At 46.1% G+C, this 20,832-nt stretch overlaps 1 protein-coding gene and 1 long non-coding RNA gene across 2 annotated transcripts; both read right to left on the reverse strand.

The window, feature by feature from the left end:
- Positions 1-3,182: 3,182 nt before the first annotated feature.
- LOC120676572 lies at positions 3,183-5,615 on the reverse strand. The gene is made up of 6 exons (XR_005675880.1): positions 5,217-5,615; positions 4,831-5,138; positions 4,679-4,723; positions 4,535-4,585; positions 4,267-4,404; positions 3,183-3,550 (listed from the first exon to the last, which is right to left on the reverse strand). It is a non-coding gene; the product is annotated as an uncharacterized LOC120676572 (long non-coding RNA).
- A 6,844-nt stretch (positions 5,616-12,459) lies between these two features.
- LOC120676506 (NAC domain-containing protein 2-like) lies at positions 12,460-14,696 on the reverse strand. Its single transcript, XM_039957832.1, has 3 exons — positions 14,246-14,696; positions 13,801-14,141; positions 12,460-13,274 (listed from the first exon to the last, which is right to left on the reverse strand). The coding sequence occupies exons 1-3, from the start codon at positions 14,469-14,471 to the stop codon at positions 12,732-12,734; spliced, it is 1,110 nt and encodes a 369-aa protein (XP_039813766.1). The 5' UTR covers positions 14,472-14,696; the 3' UTR covers positions 12,460-12,731.
- Positions 14,697-20,832: the final 6,136 nt, after the last annotated feature.

Below are 20,832 nucleotides of genomic sequence, written 5' to 3' on the forward strand. Positions count from 1 at the left end.
ATATAAGGGCGGGCAGGGATTCCCTCAAAAGACATCTACACCTAAGGCAATACAAACCACCACACAGGACGTAGGGTATTACGCAACTCGCGACCCGAACCTGTCTAAATCTTTGTGTTCCTTGCCCCCCCATCGAGTTCCAGAGCCGTCGATTCCTACCTACAAACACTACTGCTAAGGGTATCCCTGAGCAGGCTTGGCGGTAAACACCAACACGTTGCCCACGGGCTGCCGGTGGTGGGCTGCAAAACAATCTGGTCCAGCTGATCCATAAATCTTCGCTGGGCTGTGGAAAATTACAAGAATATTAGAAAGGAAAAAGTCTTTTTTGCCTCCCTCAATTTGGAGCCGAATATGTTTTTTCTCCCTGGACCACAAAACCGTCCGTCCAGCCTCCTCAGACTCACAAAACCATGTTGGAGCTACCCATGTTCTTTGGCTATGATACGGTCTATTTTACCTTTCTTACTTACACTACTACAAATAGGAAATCCGTTTCGGAGCACCATTCTTGTCACGAGAAAAGAACCCGCAGGAATATAAGTCTCGTCATGCCAGTTTCATAGTCAAGATGATCTCACAAGAGTGAAGGTTGACAAGAACCAATATGTGTACATATAAGGGTGGTAATGGTCCAGTTTCGGATTGGATATCCGCGGATTTCGGGTCTAGCGGGTTCAGATTCAGTGATGATTCCTCACTGATGATTTTTGGGTTTGGAGCCCCTGAAACTTATCGAGTTCGGTCTCGGGTTTGATTTTTCACCCGTGCATACCCAGTGGATAACTATTTAAAATAAAAACTCATGTTTTATAGTATACTTAATAATATCTTTGTTTATTAGACTATTAAATTTATTCTAAGTTGACTTAGAAAATTATTTACTATTTATTGCATCTTGTTTATAGATGTGAATGTTATATATATCATGTATATATTTCTAGAAAGTACTTATTACTTATTGTTGCCGTATAAAATGGATTTCTTGTATCCAATCGGGTTTCGGGATCCGCGAGTTTCGGTTTTGGGATGGATTTTCATCTGAGTTCGGTGTTCGGATAGGGTTCGGGTTTTAGTTTTAGTTTTGGGTACCCAGACACTCCACCTGACCCGAATCCGCTCTGTTGCCATCCTTATGTACATACTCCCTCCGTCCTAGAATACACCTACATTCAATTTTCTTTAACCAATAGTATCTCTAAAATAAATAACTTCAAATAGAAAAAAATTATATATTATAATAGTTGGTTTCAGGATAAACTACTAACATAATTTTATATTACTAGCCTTCAAAAATTTTACATTATTTCCTTCATGATTATTTTGCTATTTGTAGTAAATGTAATAAAGTTTGACTTTGAAAAAAAATCTAAACGTAGCTATATTTCGGAATATAGTGATAATTAATTATCATTACCAGTAGGAAAACATCCTCTCAAGTCCAATACAAGCACCCACGCAATATCCATGCTGGTGATTTTCTAGAACCGTCATGAATATTCTTTCCTTATAGATTAACATGAGAGAAAGAAGTGGAGCGACGGGAACCTACCGGTGAGAAGACAACTACTGAATTGGACAGCCACCGCCGGGAGACCCCTCGGACAGACTCGCGCCGGCAGGCCGCCTCCGCCTCATGCCGCGCCATCGCCTCTCCTCGAGATGCGCGAGACACCAAACCGTCGGGACGGAGGATATGTTCCAGACAAAAAAATTTTGGTTGTCATATTATCCCTTTGACCAGATGTCGGAAGGATTTTTCGGACACTAATTAAAAAACTAATTTCAGAACTCACTTGGAAATCGCGAGACGAATCTTTTGAGGTCTTTGACCGCATCATTAGCACATGTTGGTTACTGTAGCATTTATGACTAATCATACACTAATTAGGCTTAAAAGATTCGTCTCGTCATGTGCATCCAAACTGTGTAATTAGTTTTGTTATTTAATTACATTTAATGCTTCATACATGTGTTTAAAGAGGAGGTGAAATTTTTTGGGAACTAAACGGGCCCCTAATGTTGTGGGGTTGTGTTCCGGGCTGAGGGCTGAGGAAGGGGAGGAAAGGTCCGGAACTCCGGATGGACAGTTTCCATTTCGGACCAAGCCTAAACGTACGGCTGTTCCAGATCGAATCCGTTTTCAAACCGGCCGGTTAAGCCGATCCGTGTGGAACAAATTGTATTCTTGGCCGAACCAAACGAGGCCTTACGCATGTCAGGGCAGGGCCTCAGACCCCCATCACGATGAATTATTACGTGATCCGACATACGAGAAATCATCCAGCAAGTGTAAGCAGGCCAGCCCATCCATAAATAATATATAACAAGATGCCGAATAATGCTTGCGCCCTTTGCTGCAGCAAGCACACAACATGACGATAATTTGTCAACTCGGTGGTCACTTGCTGAATGGTTTGAATTAGTTGGTGCCAAAAATCCAGCAGTTCAAAACTTAAATATACATACGAAACAGATATCACCCCCTTCGTTAGTTCTAGGTGACATCATTTGCATAGCTTGTGGGACAATGACCGGTCTAGGTCCATATATGGTTCAATGCATGTACTCCGACCCTATTATCCGATATATATATATATATATATATATATATATATATATATATATATATATATATATATATATATATATATATATATATATATATATATATATATATATATATATATATATATGTGGCTAATATCTACCCTGGGTATGGAATAGTTATTCCATACCCGAGACAGCCCGCTGCCCACCCATCGTCGCGCCCGCGTGCCCAGGCTCCCGCCATCCGCGTCCGGTTTTTCATCCGCAAAGCACGCCCCGCCCATCTCCGCCCAACCGGTCCTGTATGCACGCCGCACTCCAACGCACACGTGACATGTTCCCTTCTCTACAACTGTACGCCCCCTTTTCTCATGCTTTTTTCCTAGCGTGTGAGCAGATTGTATAGACGGATTATGCACTTAATTGTTTGCCGTGTGTCTTGCAGGTGAGCCCAGATAATTCACGTGCTGTAAGGAAATAGAAACGTGCAAGGACTCGATGCAATTATACGAAAATGGATTCACACGCCCAGGGGATTGGAAAACAAAAAGGTTTTGCAGTTGCCGGACACAGTAATACTAGGGCCAATTGAAAAGCATTTTGTTTGTATTGGCAGGTGAATGCGTCAACACTGGATTAAACTAAATATTCTTTACATCAGAAACTACGAGACAAAACATAAAATGTCTGATTTAGGACCACGAGCTTACAGGCACCACACATTTTTGCTAAGCCAGTTCATAATTACTATAAACACACAAAGGTGGAGTCATATTTCTGTTATGCCACACCGAACTTACACTTTCATAAGAATCTACACACAGAAGGTCTCTATATACCATCCTCTCATAAAACTCAGAATCTATTGTACAACATATGCACTTTGCATGAAATCCATCAAGTGATAATCAAGGGAAATTATCCCTAAACATCTAATGGTAATGATGGGTGCCGCCAAAAGATGGCACTGTCAATGGAGATCACGGTGTCCACTCAAATCCTGAAAAAACCATAAAAAAACACTTGAATACGATGGCATCATTTTTATAGATTGACTTCATAAAGGTATAAAACATTATGGACCAGAAGTTGGAATGAGCAAGGAGTAACAAAAATAAAAGAACCATTTTATTCCTTCTAGGAAGATCTGAACTCAATCAGGGGTACCCTGATATCCTATAGTAAACTGTCAACTGAAAATGATTGTTAAGAAGGAAAAAAATCAACACAGTATAATCAGTTCAAACTACATGATCATGAGCAGAGCGCGCAGAAGGCTTTGGTTACCTCAAGCTCACAATCCTATGCTCACAGTAGCCATTGTGTCCAGGAAATGAGATTTATACAAAACAGAGTATGGTGCATTTCAAATACTTTAGTAGCATTAATAAGGAACTTAACTATCTCAAGTTGGCAAGGCTGTGCTGTGTGCACAGCAAGTATATTACAGAGGTATTCTATCACTACGTTGAGGCCATGGCATGTCAAATGAAAATTCAGTTTAATGGGAGACATACCATACCCGAGTAACAGATGGCCGTGCAAGATGGAATCACATACTAAAAAAGAGGATATGCTATCATTTGGAGAAATCCTAACCACTAGCTAACATAATCCAACAGCAGTTGTTTTACAAATCAAAGGCTCTGCAAATAGCAGGGCTAAAGATCCAGCTCAAGATCCCAACTTTGCCTCAACAAAAAGAATAGAGTTCACCTCTGATGCCTAGCCAATCTTGTCGAGGAGCACCATGGCACCTAAACAGAAGGAGGCACAACACAAGATGCTCTAGCCAATCTTCCCAGATGATAGATATCCACACCATGGGACCAGCACCAGCGGTTAGGTTCATTACTGCACCAACAACGCCCTGGAATATTAGGCCCAAAACCAATACTCAGATGCAACAGCTCCTGATATTTCAGATAGCACACAAGTGAGATAAACTAAGAGTAGATAAATAAAGTAGTCCGAATTTAAGTACCAATGCAGAAACAGCAAGCTGCAACGCCAAATGAGATCTGGGCTCAACTTGCTTTCACATGAAAAAAAATAATCCACCTTTCTGTTATTATTACTTATCGATATTGCAGTAAAAAAAAGATGAATTCTTGGTTGTTTGACCGACCTGCATGTGTACTCGATCTCGATTGCAGCAACCAGCAAGATCTATCTGTGCATAGGAAAATAGAGAAGGAAAAAGAGTTTCGAAAATAAAATTAAGCTCCTACACATGTGAGATCAAGAATAGGCAACTAGCAGATAAAAAAGCATCTCTACCTGGATGAATCAAGCCGGGGACAAAGCGGCGATGTAGGGATGCAGGGTATGCACCTTCACCTGCGTGCTTGTACAGTGTCAGTTCTGTCCATGAGAGTGGAGCATGCCGGTGGTTCCCTATGCCATTGCAGGCATCCTCGATTCAATGGAACCTCTTCCCCTGGTAGATCAATGCTTCAATGGAACCCTACATGGAACAGAAGTCAAGGCTGGGATTTAGATCTAGCACTGGCCAAACTGTGATGCCTAGATTGTTTAGCATTCACCAGGAACAATTATTGGAGGTGAAATCCAACTCGATCGGACACCTGCAACAAGGCAGAGCTGCACCATCAATACAACAACCTCGACAAAAGATCCGAATGGGGATGGCGATAGTGGGGAACCTTATGCCTATGGAGAGGAATCCCCCAAGGATTCGACAGCTCAGGTGAGTGTGAGGAAGCTTCGATGCCTAGAGTGGATGCCGCCATTCGCGTCATGACCACCACTGCAAGAGATTGTCGATTTGAAGGAGGGGAAAAACTAGATCAGGTCATCAGGATTGTCTCCAAGCATTCGCGGCCCAGGTAGCAGCGGGACAGGGCCGCGCCTAGACCATCCGCGTGCCGCCCTACTCCTTGCGCCCATGTGCCGCACGCCGCTCGCTGTCCCCGCGTGCTAGGCCGCCTGGACCTGCCTTGCGCAGCACGGGGTTGGCCCTCGCCGCGCGCGCCGCGCAACCCGTTAAGGGGGGCGTCCTCGATGGGGCAGTACGGGAGCCAGCCGCCGCGTCCGCCGGCAGCTGCCCGCCCACTGGCCGCACGCTGCTGCTCCGCCGCAGCCGCTTCGCGCGCCTGCTCCGCTGCTCCGACCGCGGCCATGTCCCCCTATGCCGCCGCATTTGAAGGGGAGGGAGGGCCGCCGCCACTTCTGCTCCCCGCGGTGGGAGGCGGGAGGCGATGGTGAGCGCGAAGATCGAGGAGGCGCGCGGGTCGCGGATGCCGATATGCGCCGGGATGAAGGAGTTGGGGCGCTTGTGGAGGGTGAAGGAGCGGCGACGGACGCCGGGAGGGGGAGGGTCGCCGCCGGGATTGGGGGCGCGGGGAGAGGAGGGAGCGGTGACGGCGAGCTGCCGCGGGGCAGTTGCTGCGGGGCGGAAGGGAGGAGGGCGAGCTGGGTGTCATGGGTGGGGGGGGGGGGCAGGGTTCACCTTTTCGTTTTTTTACCGAATCCCGCCAACTGCCGGAAACGAAATTCGGCCGAAATTTCGTCAAATTTCGCTAATTCCGAACGGAAAGAGAATTCAAATTCAAAAAACGAAATTCCACCGAAATTTCGGTGAATTCCGACCGAAATTCGGTGATTTTCCACGGAAAATGATGTCAGTTGTGATTTTCCTACTGTTTCGGAGGTCAAATGAAAAACTTTTGAATACCAACTTTTTTCAGTTTTTTGAGATCTACAACTTTTGTTTCAGGAACTTTTTCATTTGAGCAATGGTTTGAAAGTTATTTAATTATTTCAAAAACTACCAATTAAAAGTCTTGTCATTTCATATGACAACTTCTATTTTTTTCTCTTAGGCCTCAACTAGACTTTTATTATTCTTGTTATTGCGGATATGCCTATAAAATTTCAGGGACATTGGTTGATCCAATTGAAAGTTGTTTTAAATCTAGGAAAAACATGATTTGAATTGGTTATCAATTCATGTGACAGTGTTTGAAATTTTTTTGGATTCAATTTGTATAGAGAATTGTTAAAGCATTCTGAAAGGTGTGTTTTTTTCTACTTCGTTAACTCTCATGCCAACTCAAATTCTACCTCATTAGACTACAAATAACCTTGTTTTTCAACTAAAATGCAATTTTAGCCTAGCAAATGATCTTAGATTTGAGTGTGTTCTAGTCCTATTTGCTCAGAAGAATACCTAGTTTTTTATCATATTTTTTCCGAATTTTTTATAAATATTTTTGAATTTTTAAATTTCAAAACGGAAAATGGCGAAAAGTACCGAAATTTCACTTCCCGGCTACTAGCGGAAACGAAATTTTCACCGAAATTTCGGCGAAATTTCGCCGAAAAGGTAAACCCTGGTGGGGAGAGGGGGTGGTCAAACCGGAAGGGGGGGTGCGTGGGGACCGGGCCGAAGGAAAACCGGGTGCGAAGGAGGCTCGGGTATGGAATTGCTTATTCCATAGCTAGGGTATTCAATAGACCTACTATATATATATGCCCTGTTTAATTAGTTCCTAAAAAATTTCAAGATTCTCCGTCACATCGAATTTTTAGACACATGCATGGAATATTAAATGTAGTTTAAAAAAGTAACTAATTGCACAGTTTAGCTGTAAATGATGAGATGAATCTTTTGAGCCTAATTAGTCCATGATTGGACACTAATTATAAAAAACGAAAGTGCTACAGTAGTAAAACTCAAAAAAAATTCGCGCACTAAACACGCCCATATATATATCCGTCCGTGGGTTTTACTTAGAGTACAAGGTAGTAGCCCCCAATTCAACTTCATTATTAATTACTGATCGATCAGGCTAATTAGTAGGAAGCATCAATGTAATATTCCAACGTACGCCTTTTGCTTCAGCTTGGGAAGCAACAACATAGCTACTTGCATCTGGTCAAACACAGCAGAATATTCTCTTGGTTTTGTAGCTTAATCATATATATTCTGAGGATAAGCCGATGCTTTCACACGTACACGTAACTCATGTTCCACAAGCAAGAGGCAAGTGACGAGATCCTGCGTGCCTTAATTATTAGCATTGCGTTGCAGAGAATTATTGGTGGATCGAGTCTTCATTACATTTTTTTATGGGAGCCAATACAGTATTACTCCAGTCTCAGTCGGGAGTAGTGTCATCACAATCTCAGTGGGGAGTCGTGTCATCACATAGTTACCAAGACTGTAGACTAGGTAACTGAGCTGAAAGAGTGTCATGGTGATGACACTTCTTCTCTCAACTTTCTTCTGCTATGTCATCAAATTTAATACTCATGACACTCACATGATACTTCTGTTGAGATTGGCCTTAACTAGGGTCTTTTTGCATTATTGTTTACTTTTAACTTGGGGAACTATCCAATATATAGATACATTATTTTTCCTCAGTAAGTCTTATATCATTTGAAATAGTCAGGTCATTTTCACATGGCTACTGGTGACAAATCCTCATCCTGCAGGACATTTAAATCACTAGAATTCAGAGAATATAATTTGGGACAACCCAAAATTAAATCGACGTTTATATCAGGGTACAAGTACAAAAGCAACATAAATAATATTCCTGACTGGTAAACATGAAATGCATGAATAAAGAAAAAAAATTCTAGCCAACCGGCCCCTCTACTACTACAACAACAACAACATAGCATTTTGTCCCAAACGAGTTGGGGTAGGCTAGAGATGAAACCCAAAAGACACAAATGTCATGGTTCAGACACGTTGATAGCTAGTCTCCAAGCGGTCCTATCCAAAGCTAACTCCTCAGAGATATCCCAATCCTTAAGGTCTCTCTTAACCGACTCGTCCCAAGTCAGTTTAGGTCTACTCCTACTCCTCTTTACCTTATCAACACGCTTTAGCACCCTACTACGCACCGGCGCCTCCGGAGGCCTCCGTTGGACATGTCCAAACCATCTCATCCGATGTTGAGTAAGTTTCTCCTCAATTGGTGCCACCCCTACCCTTTCCCGAATAGTTTCGTTCCGGACTCTATCCCTCCTTGTGTGCCCGTAAAACCACCGTAACATCCGTATATCTGCTACACTCAGTTGCTGGACATGTCGCCTTTTTGTAGGCCAACATTCAGTACCGTAGAACATCGCCGGGCGAATCGTTGTCCTATAGAACTTACCTTTTAGCTTTTGTGGCACCCTCCTGTCACAGAGGACACCAGAAGTTTGACGCCATTTCAACCAGCCAGCTGAGATTCTATGCCTAACATCTTCATCAATGTCGCCATCCTTTTGTAGCATTGAACCTAAATACCGAAAAGTGTCCTTATGGGCCACCACTAGCCCATCGAGACTAACGTCACCACCCTCATGCCTAGATGCTCTAAAATCGCATATCATGTACTCGGTCTTGGTCCTACTAAGTCTGAACCCTTTTGACTCTAACGTGCGTTTCCACAGCTCTAACTTCCTATTTACCCCTGCTCTACTCTCGTTCACTAGCACCACATCATCCGCAAAGAGCATACACCAAGGGATATCACCTTGTATGTCCCTTGTGACCTCATCCATCACCAAAGCAAATAAATAAGGGCTCAATGCGGACCCCTGATGTAGACCTATGTTAATAGGAAAGTCAGTGGTGTCGCCACCACATGTCCGGACAAACGTCATCGCATTCTTGTACATATCCTTGATGAGGGTAATGTACTTAGTTGGGACTTTGTGCTTCTCCAAGGCCCACCACATGACATTTCTCGGTACTTTGTCATATGCCTTCTCGAGGTCAATAAATACCATGTGCAAGTCTTTCTTCTGCTCCCTATATCTCTCCATCAATTGTCGTATTAGGAAAATCGCCTCCATAGTCGACCTTCCAGGCATGAACCCAAACTGGTTCTGGGTCACACTTGTCACTCTTCTTAGGCGGTGCTCAATAACCCTCTCCCAGAGCTTCATTGTATGGCTCATCAGCTTAATCCCACGGTAGTTAGTACAATTCTGAACATCTCCCTTGTTTTTTAAGATCGGTACTAATATACTTCTTCTCTATTCTTCAGGCATCTTGTTTGACTGAAAAATAAGGTTAAAAAGCTTAGTTAACCATATTATCGCTCTGTCACCTAGGCATCTCCACACCTCAATGGGAATACCATCAGGGCCCATCGCTTTACCGTCCTTCATCCTCTTTAAAGCCTCTCCGATCTCTGTCTCCTGGAATCTCCTCACAAAACGTCTGTTGGTATCGTCAAATGAGTCATCTAGCTCAAAGGTAGTGCCCTCGTTCTCCCCATTAAACAGCTTGTCGAAGTACTCTCGCCATCTGCCCTTGATCTCGTCATCCTTCACTAGAAGTCGATCTGTCCCATCCTTGATGCATTTGATTTGGTTGATGTCTCGTGTCTTCCGCTCGCGGATCCTAGCCATCCTATAAATGTCATTCTCCCCTTCCTTCGTGCCTAGTCGCTGATACAGGTCATCGTACACCTTGCCCTTTGCTACACTCACAGCTCGCTTTGCAGCTCTTTTCGCTAATGAAACACTTGCGTTAACAGTGATTTGGACCACTTACCAATTTACTTCAAGCCTCCCACATACCCTCCTTACTTTCCACCACACTATATCCCTGGAATGGCATGACATGCTCACTTGGCACAATATACTATATATTATCTTGTCAGAAAGCTCAATTGGCACAACCTTGAGCTTTTCACGTACCTACTAGTAGTCATTTCAATTCACCCATAAAAGATTATCTCGATCAATTATTGTTGTTGTATATACTAAATAAGTATATAAACGATAGGGTTGATGCTACACCATTATTTTTATCTCACCATATCACCACCCATGACATATATATACGTGGTTGACACTTCTCTATCACAGGCTATCTGCCGAATGCCGCTATGGGAAGATGTTTATTTTGCGAAATGTAGATCACCCCCCCCCCCCCCACCCACCCACCCCCAAAAAAACATGCATTGTTTTTAATGACATTATTCGTCTATCCATTTTCTATATATCCATGTGTGGAGGTAGCTATTCTTTCTCAACTTTTAAATGGTTGCATGCATATGATCCATTTAAACCAGCCCCCATGGACACCCAGAAAAGGCCAAGGGTAACAATCGCCATTTATGGATAAGGCCGTGTTTCTTCTTCCCACTTGCTGCGAACCTGGGATAGCTATTTGTTTCTCTCCATCTAGCTACTTGCCTTTTGTTTGGTGCAATGAACTGGGGAGAAACCCAAGCTTTCAGGCAACAAAGCAAACAAAAGACAAGACATTGCTCTCCAATTCCACTGGTTTGACACTCTGAAAGTGATCGGGTGCTCTAACCTAAGAGGGGGAGGGGGTGAATTAGGTTCTAATAAAAAACTTGACCTATGGCTCCAACTAGTTTGCACAAAACTTAAACTAAATCAAGCTATCTAGATGTGCAACTAGGTTGTTCTAGTGTGAACCCCCTATCCCAAAAGAGTTATGCACCCTATAGCCTTTTCTAACAAGAAACTATTCTATGAAAGTAAAAGCATAAAGGTTGCAAGTATTAAGTGTCGTCGCCGCTCCACACCAAGTCGGAGGGTCGATGACGTTGCCGGCAAGCTTCACGCTCCAAGGTGCCGGCGCACCAAGCTCTTGTTTTGGTTCGCTAATGAACCACAGCACAAAGGCTCGAAGCCTTGCAATCTCACTCACTAAGAGCTAATCATTTACACAACACTCTCAAAGTGTGCTAAGGGCTAAGGATATGATCTTGATGCTTTTGTATGGCTTGGAGATGTTCTTGGGTGTGTGTGGGATGTCCAGCAACTCCAACAAACTTCAAATGGCCGGGGTGAGGCATATATATAGGCCACCAAGTCTTGTAGCCGTTGCTCCAACGGTCAACAGAAAATATGCGTATCATCGGATGAACCGATGCCTCTGGCAGGGGTAGCGTCGGTTCATCCGGTCACTCTAAGACACGATGTAGCCGATGAACTTCTGACTGCTGACACAGTGACCACCGGTTGAACCGATTCTTGCCCGTCGGTTAAACCGGTCACTCACAGCCTTCTTCTCTTCTGCTGACGTCAATGCACCGACGCAATACTCCGATGCACCGTCGGTTGAACCGGTGCTGAAGAAACTTCTCCTGGGCACTTGACATCGTCTCTGGTACACAGTACGCCCAATGCACCGATGACCTTTCTTGGACCGTCGGTTCAACCGGTGCCTATAGGCTGACTTGGCTTCGATTCCCTCCTGCACCAAACATCATAGCGTCGGTTCTTCCAACAAGCATCGGTTCTTCCGACAAGCGTCGGATGCACCGATGCTTAGGCATCGGTTCTTCCGGTGCTCCTGATCCGAAGAGCTTTCAGGGCGCTACCCTGAGACCCGCGAGGGGCGGCTCCCCCTCGACCCCCGTCCGCTAACTTCTCTCTCTTTGTCATCACTTGAACCTAGCTACGCCTATCTTCTCTCTCTTTGTCATCACTTGAACCTAAATGCCTGAGAATGATCATCTTAACAATCATATTAGTCTAAGTGTTGTTTTGTCATTCGATCACCAAAATCACTCGAAATGGCATAAATGGTGCCATGTTCGTTTCACACTCTAATTCGGCACTTCCACCGTACCGGTCTCTCCCCCCAAAACCCTCTCGTTGTCAATAGTGCAGCTCATGAGATCAATTAGGCATGTGGCCATGCATTCAATTCCACGGTCGAGATTATTTCTGAATATATAGTGAAAAGAGTCAATATATGCGTCTATATTTCACATTGTACAGATAATCATCATCGCCGCCGGTTTGAATAAATCTTAACGCGATTGCATTATCCAAAAAACATTATGTACCTAGCTATAAATAGGTTCATGGTTATACTTATATATCTCCATAGAAAAAAAAGATTAAACTACATAGTAGTACTTCATTCACATATGTACTGAAAGAGATTTATATATATCACACCGTGTGTTCTAATTACATGTTTCAAGCTACCTATCTGCTAGTTGCACACATTAACACTACATCTAAATCAGACCTAGCTATTGCTCATGGTCACTGTAATTCTTTCCCCCCTAATTCATCTATCTTTAATTTACAATACAATATACTTCTGTCTATATTATTTCTAATTGATACATGATAAATCCCTCTGCATCAATACTAATCAAATAATGAATATTGTTTCCTAGCCCTAATTAGCAGTGAGGGAGCACACACATGCGTCATTCTGTCATTCTGTCCGGCAGAGAAGTCTGGCCCGGCTCAAACACGGAGGAGAAGGCGTGGTTGGCAGCCATGGATGCCCGATCGCTCATCACCCTCTTGCTGGACGACGCGTGGAGCATGTTCAAGTCACTGTTGGAGTAATCCTCCATGAATCGCCTCTTGTGCGAGCTCATCTGCTGCTGCGCCGCCAAGCTGCTAGCTGCTCCCTCGCTGTGATTAGCGGCGTAGAACAACCTGCCTGGGTCCATGATGCCGAGCTGCGCCGCCGTCTCCGGCGCCGGCATGCTCTCGAGCAGCTCGGACACGGGCGAGTAGTTGTAGTCCACGAGGTAGTCCGAGATGGAGGCCGGGCGCGGAAGGCCCCCGGCAGGCGCGTCGTACGTGGCGACGATGTCGCCGGCGGAGGCCGACGAGCCGTCCTGCTGCCGCCGGCCGAGGTCGAGGCCGCCGTCCATGGACGGCTCGTCGTGCGGCGGAGAGCCGCAGTACAGCTGCGGCGTGGTCTTCTTGTAGATCCGGCACAGCACCCAGTCATCCAGCTGCATCCACATCAAGAGTAGACAGCTCAGGCATTTTATTTCAGGCACAAGTGTGACGTGTCTTGAAGCTCGAAAAGCGACCAGTGTGTGTGATCAGCACGCCAATTATTGGCAGTGGTGAAAAGCCACACGGATAGTATCTCTGATCGATCATCTAGCAGTAGCAGTCTCTCTCATGGAGAGAGAGAGAGAGAGAGAGAGAGAGAGAGAGAGAGAGAGAGAAGCATCTGAAGGGTCAAAGAAACCCAGTGCCAGTGGTTGATTAACCTTGGGAACGAACTTACTTAAACTGGCAGCCACACACAAGCAACCAGAAGAAAAGTTTCAAAAGTAACAAGGAAAAGAAAAGATTCCTTGGAGGATCGTCCTCTCAAAACGAAGTAAATACGCCAATAAAACAAGAAGAAATAATAATGCACAGATTTTTTTTTCCTAATCTTTATAACTATAGTTAATTTTGGTTTAAACTAGCTAGTGCAAAAGTGTAAGAATCTCAGGTTAAATTACATGCCACGCACGCACGTACCCTCATGGACGAGTTCTTGAACCTCATGGGCCTGTAGGTGTTGGCGGCGGCGAGCGCCTCGGCGAGGCGGTACTCGTGCATGATCCAGCTCGTCTTCAAGCCCTTGGGCGGGCGGCCCTTGTAGAAGACGAGCGCCTTCTTGACGCCGATCATGGCGCGGCTCTCGGACGAGTCGGGCGCCGCGGCGGCGCCAGCGCCGGAGGAGAGCGTGATGGGCTTGTCGGTGCCGGTGGCCTTCCAGTACCCGGATCCGGCGGCGCGGTTGGGGCGCACGCCGTTGGGGTACTTGCGGTCCCTCGGGCTGAAGAAGTACCACTCGGCCTCCCCGAAAATCGCCCTGGCTGCACAAATGGATCGGATCGCCGCCCATGCTGTGTGTGAGCATGCATCCTAGTCTCCATGAAAACTGATGATGAACATGAACACGGCCGGTAGGTGAACTAACCTGGCAGGTCCCACGGGTCGAACTTGTAGATGTCGACCTCGGCGATGACGGGGGCCGGGCACGGCGCGGCGGCGGCGCGCTTGCGGAGGTAGTGGAGGATGAGCTCCTCGTCCGTCGGGTGGAACCGGAACCCCGGCGGGAGCGCCGTGCACGGGCTCGGCATGCCGCGGCGCCCCCCGGACGACGACGACGCCGGCGCCGGAGCCAGACCAAGATCAATTGCCATCAACAACTGATGATTAACCCACTAGCTAGCTAGATCGAGCAGTACGGATCGGATCTAATTACCCTGCCCCTTGGGATGCATGGGCAGCTCAAGCTAGGGGAAGGGTGGAAATGGCGAGAGACCTGAAATTTTGGGAGGTCCGTCGCGGGGCCTCTTTTATAGATAGAAGCAAGGTAGAGGAGGAGGAAGGGCGGTTGCTCAAGGAAGACGAAGCTAGCTGCCCAGGGCAAGCCACATCGGATGGGAGTTAATTTCTGTGTCTTTTTTATTTAGCTGCACTGCAGCACCGGATTATTCCGCCGTTGGATACGGCAGCCGACGGCGGAAATTCGAGGGACGCCGGCGGCCGGCGCCGCCGTGCACGCGTGACGACAGCGATGACGACCGCTGCATGCATCTGGGCGCGGACGTGTCGTCGAGGGACCGGTCGTGTGGTGAAGTGCAACTCAATCGACAGGTAGGCGATAGCGCTATCAGCATCACTAGCTGCATCACCTATGATGCTCCAGGCAACGCGTGCGCGTTCCATCTCGTGTACGACCGTACGTCTCCTGTTCACTCGCGCAGCGTTGTCATACTATTGGTACTTCTATATATATACGATATATATAAATCGAAACAGGAATTAATATTTAGGGCTTATGTCAGAGCCCGCTCAAGATTTTTTTTGGAAACACATTAGAACCTTAGATCACTCATCCCTGTGAATATAGGCACGCACTTACTCTTAATGAAAAATATGCTCATGCACGATCACGAAAAAAAATATAGGCACGCAACTCTACCCCTATGATCATGTTCGACGGACTGAGCCGGTAGATCAATGAGTCACCACGGAGGCTTTGTTGATGGACACATCATATACCTACGGTGACTTTGCTATTGATGGACACATCATAGTGCCGGTTAAATCATAGAATGAATTTAGAAAAATATGAGCACTAGTGTCAAGTGTCAAGTTAGAGACTTGACCCTAAGTGGGCAGGTTATACCATAAGTAACCTTACCAGCTGAACTGCACTTAGCTCCAACTAACTCAAGTGTGTAGCCCAAGTAGCACTTGATTTTTATTACCATCCCTTAATCTTGATTCAAGAAGTGTCAGCATCTTCATTCCAGCTTGAGTCTCCTTTAGTAATTCACTACTAGATTTAAAATATCTCCTAGATGTTTATTTTCGAATGGCCGACTCGTAGTGACCTTATTAAGTTTTCCCTACTTAAAGTGCCAAGGTGTCTTTAGTCAATACATTTCTCGAAAGTATTTATAAAGAAGTCGGCTATTTTTTGCTATATCTCACAGTGATCCTATTCCTCTCACACCTTATCGTACCGCCACGTAACTTATTATTCGCCTGAGCGCCTCTAATCAAATTTGCATTTTCTCATCCTAGATGCCTATATATGTCCTGGCTAGCAGGGGTGAAGCTAGGATTGAAATGACCCTGATGCACTCTCCATTGCATAAAACAAAATTATATAATTTATATGGTAAAAATGGAGTTAACTCTTAAAAATTTGATTTTAACCATGGTGCACGTGCACCAGGCAAAGTCACTGCCTCCACTCTCGCCGCGGTTGCTGGCGCTGCCTCCCGCCAGTGATCTTCCCTCAAATAAGTCAGGGGACGAGCTAGGCTTGCCGGAGCCTGAACCCTGAAGTCTCTAACCCAGTAGTGTTTGAATAATCTATGTTGTTCCTTAGGATTCCCCAAATTTTGCCGTCCTTTTATCTTAGTGGCGTTGAATCTAGCTATTTTCCCTGGCGCCATTGTTGCTATAGTGCAAGTACAAATAATTAATCAGTTTGCGTCAACGAATACTCCAGCTGCCTATATTGCTGTCTAGCTGGTCCAAAGTCGCTGGAGACTTTGCACAAGAGGTTTTCTTCCACTCATACTCCACAAGAATATGCGTGCATAGATTACCAAACCCACCGTCCGATGGATGATCGAGGAATAAACTAAGAGGGTATAATTTGGATCCAAGTGCTAACGCTAAAAAGTACTAAAGTTTAGCACTAGTTCATCCAAACAGGAGTGTTAATGGGCCGGAGTGAGCTGAATTTTAGCAAGAGTTAAAATTTTTAGCAAAGATATGAGTGCTAATATGTGGTAAAATTTAGCACTCAACTTTAGCTCATCCAAATAGACCCTAAAGCGCTACGATTCCATTAGCTCGATGGGGACTACATACATACATACATATAAACTGTCTGCATGATTTGTTTTCTTAAAGAAAATGTCTGTAAAAATATTCAATTTATCTGTTATAGTAGAATATAATATAGGTCATTTTTAGTTTTATCCTTAATCAAATCTCTCTAACTTCAATCAAATTTGTAGTCAAATGTATTAACATATGTAATAGTGAATAAACTATAAACTTATTAGTGAAACTCATTCGGAGTTGTAGATGTTAGTGTGTTTTTCATAGACTTAGTTAAAATTAGAGAAATTCAACTTAAAACACTAAAATGACATATTTTTTTATAAAAAGAGTAGCAAATAATTACACGAGTGAGCTAGAGCGAGACTATAAAAGAGTATATCTTAGAAGAGGACACATATACTTCGCCACTCGATCCCGAGCCGTCTCTTCTTTCTAACCACACGAGTGGCCGCCTCGATAGAGATGGATAAGCATATATAGGGGGATCAATTCCAAGCATTCATGGACAATGATTAACTTATCATCCAAAAGCTGAAAAGAAACACGAGAATACTAGCTGCTGCAACCACTGCGTTGACTTTAACACTGATTATTATCACACGTGCGCATATATGACGGGCGCGTCTATTCTTAGATCTCCTTGCATTGCTAGGCATGTACGTAGCCTGCGGCCATCAACATCTGGGAAGCCCTCCACTCGCTGCAACCGTGCATGTACATGTCTATTCAGGGTGTCCCAAAAAAATCTCATCTAACCCTAGCACACGGCAAAGTTGGACGGCGTCGAGCGGCCGTTAGCGTGGGGATGGACGGTGCACGTGGCGCCCTCTTTGCTGTGTGCCGGCCTTTGGCACATGGCAAAGGTGCCTGTTTGTCGTGTGCCTTAGATGCAGCACACGGCAAAAGGTTCTGTCACCGTGTGCCATAAGTTCGCCGTGTATTTTATGTATGGCGTACGGCAAAACCTCCTTTTGCTGTGTGCTCGTGAATTTGCACACGGTGAAGAAAGAGGCACACAGCGAACTCTTGGTTTCCGGTAGTGTTTGTCTGTTGGTGCACACTGCACGCAGGGCCTAGCTATATATGTGTGAGTACGTTGAGCACGCACACGGCGGCCTGCCAGGTCGTCTTGTGCTCAAGATAGGTTGACATGGGAATCAATATTTTAGGTGAACGGCAAGTTAGGCCACGGCATGGACCATGGGTGATGAAGCAATAAGTCAATCCTGTGCATTATTATTTCAAAGGAAACAAGTCAATCGTGTGACCACTATGGAGACTGTACTAAGGATGACAATCGATCTGGGAAAAAGAAAATAATGTGATTAAAGTTGCTACAGGTTTCAAATTATTATAAAAATTCAAAAAAGTTTATACCGTGTCTTGGAGCAGTACTATACAACTCAACAGCCAACTGTGCCAACGTGTGTATTCGATTCTCTCTGTCTTTCGAAAGAAAAAAAAATCGGTTCACGTACTCTCACCTATAGATTTCCAAATGGGCGGCCCGGCCCTAGCCCGATGTGGCCCGGCCCGAAGCGGCCCGGCACTATCAGACCATCGGGCCTGATAGTGCCGTGCCCATCGGGCTGAACTGGCAGCCCAGGCCCGACACAAAGGCCTTTTTATAGGGCCAGGCCGGCACGGCGGCCCGACTGGTCCATCGGGCTCTGGAGGCCCATCTGGCGCGAAGGCCGGGGCGGGCTGGTCGGCGGCGGCCGGGGTCGGAGGTGGCCGGAGCGGCGGCGGCAGCCGGGGTGGAGGCGGCAGAGGCCCGGGTCGGCGGCGGGCGGTGGCCGGCGCGGAGGCAGTCGGGGCGGGCGGCGGCCAGGGCGGAGGCAGTCGGGGCAGGCAGGTCGGCAGCGGTCGGGGCGGAGGCGGCCGGGGCGGGTGGCGACCGTCGCGGGCGCGGGCTAGGGCGGAGGCGGCCGACGCGGGGTTGGAGGGTTGGAGGAGAGAGAGGGAGGGGCGGCTGGGGTGGGGTGGCCGGGTGGGGGTGGGGAAAATTAGGGTTTTATTATTTTATATGTTGGAGGGGAAGATGGAAGGAGAGGTGGGCTGCTGGGCCATTAAATGAATCAGGCCGCTATTGGGCCGCTCACTATCGTGCCGTGCTTCGGGCCGGCACTATGGGGCGGAGTGGCGGCCCAGGCACTAACACCCCATCGTGCCGGGCCAGCCCGCGGCCCGATGGATCGCCTAGGACCGGACTAGTGTCGTGCTTTTAGTGTCGTGCTTCGGGCCGTCCATCGTGTCTGGCCCATTTGGAATACTATACTCTCACCTTCGATTTCTACCACACGCGGGAGCTGCTACAGCAGGGCGCCACGTTGCCAGTCCTGGCCTTCGTTCACACGTGCGGCCTGCCATCTGTCACCTGGCTAGATATATACGTGTACGCGCCAACGCCAACCGGCCGAATGCGACGGACGGCGACGCGACGACGAAGAACCCGATCGAGCTCGCCTCCCATCATCGTCCCAGGGCGACGCAGCACCGGCAGCTGGTTTCCCCCTAATAAATAAAGCACATGTGTGCCAACGTGGCCAGGCGTAGTAATAATATGTTTACTTGGACGCGTATACGCGACGCGATTTGCCAAAAATCTCTGCAGCTCATCCGACTGAAAACATGTCGATCCATGGTTAAACTAAGAACCGGTTCTAATTTGTGTGCTCCTAATTTTGTTGCTAGTGTACATACACATCACCTCGCGAACATTATGAAATCCAGATAAGATAAAATGGAGGGGGTAGTTTGGACGCGGTGGCACGCAACACCCAGGCTATAGATACACGGGCCTCGATCACACCGCTGCCAGTCAAAACCAGCAAGTGTAACGTGCGTGCTTGGTACACGGATGATGGATGGAAGGATGGAGGCTCGCTACTCGCACATCGCACTCAGGCTAAAGCGAGAGCCATGACTAGCTAAATGGACGCACGCGTACGGGTGGCAACACGTGCTACCAATGGCTTCTCTAAACTCTAAACTTTCAGTCCTAAATCTTTCATGCGTGCTGAGAATCATGTGTCCTAGCTAGATTAAAAAGGAGGCCTTAGTAGAAAATAAAGCATTCCAAGCGCCACGACGAGCTGCCTAATGATTCCATTTCAACAAAGAGCACACACGTGCATTGAACAACCAAAAGAAATCTCTGAAGTCTTGCAGAGAACTTGTTCGATTCAGTCCGGGAGGAGGCAAAAGTCCGGTCCAAGTCTGCTGCACACAAGTTCCATGTGCTTGCTTGCGTCTGCAGAGATGGACAAGCTGCTGCAAGACTAGATTCGATCCTCCAGTTTTCTTGGAGCAAACACAAATTATTCAACCGTCGCAGAATCAATCATCATTTTCCCCTAAAAAATTACCCTGATGGTCATGGGTTAGTCAAGCCTCCAGGCGCCATTTGGTTTGTTGACTGAATAGCTCATAAGCTCCATTTCATTTTGTTCTATTAGGAGAGAAAAAACGAGCACAAAATTCAGCTGAAACAAAAAAGTAAAACCGATCAGTGAGCAAAGAGTCTTCTCTGCATCGCTCATCACGAATGTCACTGGGCACTTGGAAGTTGGAACCACGTGATCTTACCGCAAGTGCACGCGGCAGCTGGGGCAAGCATCGGTCTCGAGTTATCCGCAGTATAGCCGCCAGGAGAAAGCACAAGCACTGCACCAGGCCTCAATTGGATCGGCAACGTGCAGTCACCATCCATGCACGCTTATCTACTACTGTAGTAGTGTCATCACTACCTCACTAGAATACTAGATAGAGATGGAGTCCCAAATTCTGAAAGGCTTGCGAATTGAGACTCCAATTCTGAAACTTCTCATAGAGATCTTACTTTTGGGTTACTCTTGGCCTGCCTAAGTGCCTAGGGTGATCATCAGCAGGGGTTAGACGTGCAAATTTGTGATCCTTAGGTACACCTCTAACTCTCTTTACTTCAAAATTTTGTACTAATTCTCCAAAATGATATCGCAATTTGAAAAATTAGTACAAAATTTTGAACTAAAGAGGATTGGAGGGACACTAAAGGTCACCAAATTACACCTCTAGCAGGGGTACACATGTAATTTTTCGTGAAAAGAAAACACCAGTAATTTACATCTGGAACATATGAATTCGAGAATTTCATACGAAATATTCTAACTCTCGCGAGATGTCCATGAAACTTGGAAGGAAGGTGCGCTC

Source organism: Panicum virgatum, chromosome 5N (genome assembly GCF_016808335.1).
Source record: "Panicum virgatum strain AP13 chromosome 5N, P.virgatum_v5, whole genome shotgun sequence".
Classification (NCBI taxonomy): Eukaryota; Viridiplantae; Streptophyta; class Magnoliopsida; order Poales; family Poaceae; genus Panicum; species Panicum virgatum.